The sequence below is a fragment of the Notothenia coriiceps genome, unplaced genomic scaffold (assembly GCF_000735185.1).
Source record: "Notothenia coriiceps isolate Sejong01 unplaced genomic scaffold, NC01 NC01_scaffold00001640, whole genome shotgun sequence".
In the NCBI taxonomy this organism is placed as follows: domain Eukaryota; kingdom Metazoa; phylum Chordata; class Actinopteri; order Perciformes; family Nototheniidae; genus Notothenia; species Notothenia coriiceps.
Window position 1 is genome coordinate 1 of NW_011334341.1, and position 6,705 is coordinate 6,705.

At 39.9% G+C, this 6,705-nt stretch overlaps 1 protein-coding gene across 1 annotated transcript; it reads left to right on the top strand.

The window, feature by feature from the left end:
• The first annotated feature begins 1,474 nt into the window (after window positions 1-1,474).
• On the top strand, window positions 1,475-3,759 carry LOC104963262 (olfactomedin-4). Its single transcript, XM_010791833.1, has 3 exons — window positions 1,475-2,174; window positions 2,714-2,882; window positions 3,011-3,759. Exons 1-3 carry the CDS (start codon window positions 2,090-2,092, stop codon window positions 3,453-3,455), a joined length of 699 nt encoding a protein of 232 aa, XP_010790135.1. The 5' UTR covers window positions 1,475-2,089; the 3' UTR covers window positions 3,456-3,759.
• The last annotated feature ends 2,946 nt before the right edge of the window (window positions 3,760-6,705 follow it).

The window sequence follows — 6,705 nt, forward strand, 5'->3', positions numbered from 1 at the left end:
GGTTAGGGTCAAATGTTACCGTAACCTTAACAAAAAGGTGACCTGCTCTATCAAAATTAGTCACCTAGACAACGTAACACATTTTGAATTAGATACAGTGTTGGAAACAGGAGATTCTTAGCTTTACAATGATATCCTTGGTTATAATACATTTTGTTCTCCAAATATTCAGCTAAACATCTCACATAATGTAATGACTGTTATCAAGACACAGTTATGTAAGAAAGGCCTCAAAGTTAGCAAACCATTTTTTTTTACAAAGTTATTTTAACCTGTTCAAGAGGCCCCCACCCTCCGGTTTTTTTTCACGAAACTGTGTCTCAGGACTTCTTAACATTTAAAAAACTATTAATGTGTCATACCTGATTAACGGGAAGAAACTCAGCTAACTGACGATACAAACCATTTTTACCGAAACAAAACACAAGTCTCACAAGAAGTGTCTAAATGAGCCCTGAGCGAAAAAATGCCAACACACTTAGCACAGAACTCTAGGTATAAATACCCTTATTACATATCAGCGTATTGATTAGGCTAATTAATTTTAAGCTAGTAGCATTGAGGACAAAGATGTTTTATTTACATGGATGATGAAAAGTAGGGCGTAAGAAAGCTGATGAGTATGTGTGAGTGCGTTTGTGTGCGTATTTTGCCTGTTGTTTTCGACACTCATATCTTTACAAGCTTTATAATCAGGGGTGCACATAAAATATTTTGCCCTGGTTCTCAAAGGAGCACCTGGAGATGTTGCTTAGTGCACATCCTTAAAATGACATAAATCGGACCTTTTGAGGGGTACTTGACTTTATGAACGAGTGGGGGTAGGTGCGCTAGTGACCATGCAGCAGGGTTACTGTGCGGAGCGAATAAAGCAGACCCTTCACGCGATAGCGAGGGGTAGAGCGAGGGATCGCAGATGCCATCGTGTTCGTGGATGGATTAAAACAATTAAACCTAAATAGCTCACGAATTAGTGTAACGGTAAACCGTTACCGTTAAAGTGTTACTCTGAATACTAATAAACCCTGCTATCGTACCAGTTCTTATGCAACTCGCAAATATCTCTCTCTCTTCTCTCTATTCTCTCTCTCTCATCTCTCTTTTTATCCCTCTCTTCTCTCTTTTCTCTCTCTCTCTCAATGTTGGTGCGCAAATGCGCCTTTTTTCAAATGACCCGGTGCTCTTTTTTGGTGGGGGGTGCGCATACGCACCTGCGCACCAGTTATGTGCAGCCCTGTTTATAATGCCACTGAAACTCATAATTTGGCAAAACAGCTACAACTCCCGGGCATACACTTATTCTCCTCATAAGTATGTAAGTAAGTACGTTGCGCCACCTATTGGCAGGAGTATACTGTATATATATGGAACACATGTCACATTTTTGTTATGGAATAAGCCATAATTTTTTAGTCGCTTTGGAAAAAAGTGTAATTTAAAAAGTGAGCACCTGGAAAAGTGCTATAAAAATATCATGTATTATTTTATTTTTTGCCTTTACAAGCATCAATACATGTATTTATCATCTGATTGTGGCGATACAAGTTTCAAGGTTCTGAAAGCCAAGACTTTGTTTGTTTCAAATAATCCAAAACCCCAAAATGACCAACACACAAGATTCTGACATAAATCCATGTTTATTTTGGCATGTGCCATTTCAACATCCGACTGATTTTGGGTCTTAAATACACTCATTGGCTCTGATGGTTCTCTGTGTGCAGTGTCTACACTAGAGAGTGGCACTTCAAACAGTTAAAGGTCACTCAGAGCTGTGAAGGGCCCTCCTCACTGAGAGCTAATGCAGGGTATAAATGAACCGTAAGAAGCTCTCAGCACCAATTACCACAATTCACAAGCATTTATCAACCCATGGACACCTCACCTAGTCAGCTGTACTCATTTAGTACTATTTATTTTGCCTCTTTCGTATAATATTTTCCCCTAAGGTAACTGCCCCCACGGTCAGTTTGTGAACATCACGGGGCCCAGAGTGCACACAGTGGGAGAGTTCCCAGGCGCCTACAAGTACGGAGCCTGGGGGCGGGACCCCAAACCAGAGGCGGGGAAAGAGAGCTGGCATTGGCTGGTGATGTTGACTGTCGGCAACAAATTCTCCAACTACGTGCGTCTCTACTCCAGCCTGAGTTCTCTCATTGTTGGGGTTAGCATACCAGGTAAACAACTCCTCAGTGGTAATGTTACAAATGTATTGCCTTCGATTGTAACACTTTGAGTGTGTGTGATAACTGTCACCCAGGGCAACAATGTGTTTTTTTTAATAGTATTAACACAACAATGGAGCTCTATAATAAGGAGATCAATTTACTTGATATGGATCCTTTTGTGCACTGAAATAACTGAAACGTTGACTTAAATGTATTATGTCAACAGATTTCACATTAGGTAAGTTGAAATCAATAATATCAAGTTGAAACTAATATTTTGTATTTTAAATTAATATTATTGCTTTCAACTGACCTAATTACAGGTTACATTACTTTTTTATTTTGTTACTCAGATTAGGTTACTCATTCCATTTGTGTACAGGTAAGTACTAATTGTTATTGAATACATTTTTTTAAATAACCTTCCCCACCCTGATTTAAAAGAAATACTCAAGTGTGGCTTCTTCTTCTTCTTCTTCTTCTTCTTCTTCTTCTTCTTCTTCTTCTTCTTCTTCTTCTTCTTCTTCTTCTTCTTCTTCTTCTTCTAGGTAACGTCCTGATCAGCCCCTCTAACCCGACCACCAACACTATCCAGGGTCCAAATATTGTGATATATGGAGAGGCCTTGTACTACAACTGTTACAACCAAGATGCTGTTTGTCGATTCAACCTCACCAGCACAACTGTCACCACCGTGCAACTACCCAAAGGCACCAGGTTCGCTTTGTCTTAAGACCATTAATAAGTGTTGCTGCTGCCAGAATAAATTTTGTTACTACAAACCATGTTGTGTCTTCCATGTTTACTTGAAAATGTTGAATTCTGAAGTGTTGTCCTTTCTTCAGGTTTAACTCAAAGGGTAACTTCTGCCACCTCGATGAATGTTACCTTTTCACGGACCTGGACCTGGCGACAGATGAGTCGGGCGTTTGGGTGATCTACACCACCAACCAGGACTTTGGAAACCTGGTGCTGTCAAAGGTGGAGGAGGGCGAGCCGCTGAGGCTCGGCCAGACCTGGCACACTTCGGTCTACAAGCAGGGGGTGACCAACACCTTCATGGCCTGTGGCGTGCTGTATGCCACGCGGTACGTCGACAAACTCACCGAGGAGATCTACTTTTCATTTGACACGACCACAGGCGAGCAAAAGTTTAACCTCGGTATCTTCATCAAAAAGATGTCTCCCAACATCCAGGCCCTGAACTACAGCCCTGTGGATCAGATGCTACATGCCTACTGCGACGCCCTCATGGTCTCCTATAAGGTTTTGTTTGAAGAAATGTACTGAACATTTCAATGAAAGCCTATTTATGAACAATGGCTGCCGTGCTATTTACCAGCAAGTAAAATTAAGGATAATTCCTTGAAAAAGGTTAGCAACAAAGCATTGAGCAATTGGGAAATGACCTGTACTATACATGGTAAATGTACATGGTTAATTCCGCATTATGTATATTTGAATTGCCAAACTTCAAAGCTGATTTTTGAGAGAGTTTGGAGACATAACATTAGGATTCTCCGTAATCAATCTATTAGGTGAGGAAGAAATGATAAAAATATGATGTGAAAACATAATAAAAATGATTTTAAAACATTTGAGGTTCACTGCAGAGTGGACTCCTTTGTTTACTTCTGTCACATAGTGACATCACTATGTAACACCTGTGCTTCTATTGGCTAGCGCTTTAAAACATTGTATGTGATACATCTCTTAGCGGTTGACCAATCACAACAGAGCCAGTAGAGACACTAAATACTGATATGAAGCTGAAAATGAGCAGAATATGTGATCTTCAAAAACAAATGTCAACATGATGATGTCAAATGATCAGCTGACTCAAATTCTAGACATAAAGTCTTTATTTCTTACTTGTTACTTTATCAGTACATGGACAGAGACAGCTTACTTTATGTGTATATAACATATTTTAAACCTTACATTACACATCTGAATGACAGCAAAGTAGGTAAGAGTCAATGTACTGGTATGAATAGAATAACTGAGAGGGAAGACTCCCACAATACGAAACAACCAACAAAATAAAGTGTATTGCTTAATACAAATCAATCATAATGACAGTATAATGAAGTATATTAGAAGAACACAATATCATAATTCCAAGATGAAGTAACATCCTATGGTTGCCTATAAAAAAGAAGGAACTCCAAGGAAAGAAGAACAGACAAAAACGTTTTCTTCACATTACAGAAGTGTTAAAGTGTTCGGATAACCTGCTCTATAAATAAAAGTATCTGCAAGTGCCAGGAGAACTAAGGTCTGTTCAAACGGCCAGCTGACAGGGGCTTCCACACTATTCATAGACCAGGGTTTTCATAAACAGGTTTAAATGGAAAAAAAGCAGGGATAGAGTGCAAAACATGGTATGGGGTTCTGAGAGTCGTAGGTTGGCACTTAGAAAAAGGACAAAATACATTCAGGAGCCCCCCAGGCAGAAGGGTAAAGGTTGTGTAGGAGGAAACCAAAGTGTATATGGCAGAGAAAAGCTTAGTAAAGAGAGAAAACATGACTGGATAGGTCTAGTAACTGCGCTGAAAAAAATGAAAGGTTAGTTGAAGGCAATAATATTAAGTTGAAATAAAACAATTAGGTTGAACCTAATATAATACTTTCAACTAACTTAATACATACATATGAAATCTGTTGACAGAATATATTTAATTAAAGTCAACATTTCAGTTTTTTCAGTGTGAGGCGCTTGATCTGACTTTCTTACTGTTTATCTTCTCTTCTTTAATGTCAGGCTAGTTTAACTATTTAATTCATGGATATTTCAAACGATTCAACAATAATCTCTTCAGCTTAATCAACATCGCATTCTTCTCACATTCATTCCCCATTTTTCAGGTCAGAATCTCTCTCTGTGTTTAGGTAATAAAAGACTACATACAACAAACACTACGAGCATTTTAAAAAGTGACTTTAGCTGATAGCCCTTTAGGGTGCGACTTGGGTCTGCCTGTAAGAGCCGGGGCACAGCGTTTTTGAGGGGAAAGGTTTTCTTCTTTTGAAGGTGGCTGGGGGTTGCCCTACATTCTGAGCTTGGTGCCTAAATGGCTCCAGATAGCCCCGCCCCTTACAGGCTACCTACGCCCCTCCTGACAGGGGACCGAAGGTTTCTTTTGTAAAAGTTGAAACAAGAGAATGTGACTGTGGTGTATGCATACTGTACATTACTAGGCAAAATAGATCAGAAAAAACTGATCGACAGGGGGGTCCAGTGTTACAGCAGATAACAGTGCACAGCTCCACTAATCTAAAACTATACTAATATTGATGTGCTTTACTAGGGAGATTACACATCACATCAAAGTACAAACTAACCATATAGCGATGGACTTTATGTTTTACTCTTTAACGTAGTTCCCTTACAAAGCAAAGCCCACATAGGTGTCATATGGGTGTGTGTGCATGGGAATATGTTTCTGGTTGGATAGTGTGTGTGTTGTGGGGTCGGGGTCGCTTTGGTATATCCACTAAGAGGGCTGGGCGCTGTGAGTTCTTTGGTGGCGACCCGAGCTGGGTGGGTGGGTCCGTTCCGGCCTCGGCCCCCCTGGTCTGGTTTGGTGTAGGTCAGTGTGTGATTGTCATGTTAGAGACCACAAAGAGCCGACTACGGCCAGGACCGCTGCAATGGAGTTAGATACTGATGATGGCTCTATTTAACTAATACTGTACGCTGCTAATGAATGATGCCCTAACACTAAACATTGCTCAAAAACTAGAATGTGTTAAGATAAACCTTCACGTCTACATGCATACACTAATTAGTATTTATTCTAGCCTATACTCACATAGTGGGTTGGATTATAAATGTGAAACACACAGTTTAAAGCTGCACTCAGCAATAATATGGCTCCAAAGGGCCGAAACGAATCATTATCAGACCAAATGGAACAGAGCATTTTCTGAAAATACCACTTTTAAGTTCTTCTTAGGAGAAAGATTTGTCTCTTCATCAAATAAAACATGATTGAATTGTAAGAATTTGTAGAGCCCAGATTAGCATTAGTAAAATCTGAAAACACAAGCCCAAGGTCTCAGGGAGCTCACGAATGGCGGCCTGAATCGCATGTACAGTATGCTGATGATAGCACTTTTTTTCTTCAGCGTAAATTGGATATAAACTTTTACCAAGTGCAGCTTTAATGTCTGCATTGTGAACTCTAGCTATGATCTTAGACTAAAAGAGCCTCCTCTCTAAGCACTACAGGTGCACTCGGCTACGCTAGGCTGTGTTCTGTTGTCTGTCTAATTCTGGACACACTCTGAAACGCATTCATAAAGAGAAGAACTATTTGTTACAAACAACACAGAGAGAGATTACTTTGTATCCATACGACAACAGAAGAATACCCTGCTTGTAAAACACTGATGCCGAACACTGTTTTCCTGTCTATGTCCTGCACTTTCACTTTCTCTGACAACTCCCCATTTCACATTATAAACAGTAGCTTATAACACATATTGCTGTGTGGATTGACTCATTTACATCCCTTTGTTTGTGGAGGTTTGGGGG

Bases quoted from the DNA above. Each gene is read 5' to 3' on its own strand.
- LOC104963262 (XM_010791833.1), top strand. From the start codon at position 2,090: ATGTTGACTGTCGGCAACAAATTCTCCAACTACGTGCGTCTCTACTCC. The intron at 2,175-2,713 runs GTAAACAACTCC...TTCTTCTTCTAG, and splicing joins TGTTGGGGTTAGCATACCAG to GTAACGTCCTGATCAGCCCC. The intron at 2,883-3,010 runs GTTCGCTTTGTC...TCCTTTCTTCAG, and splicing joins CAACTACCCAAAGGCACCAG to GTTTAACTCAAAGGGTAACT.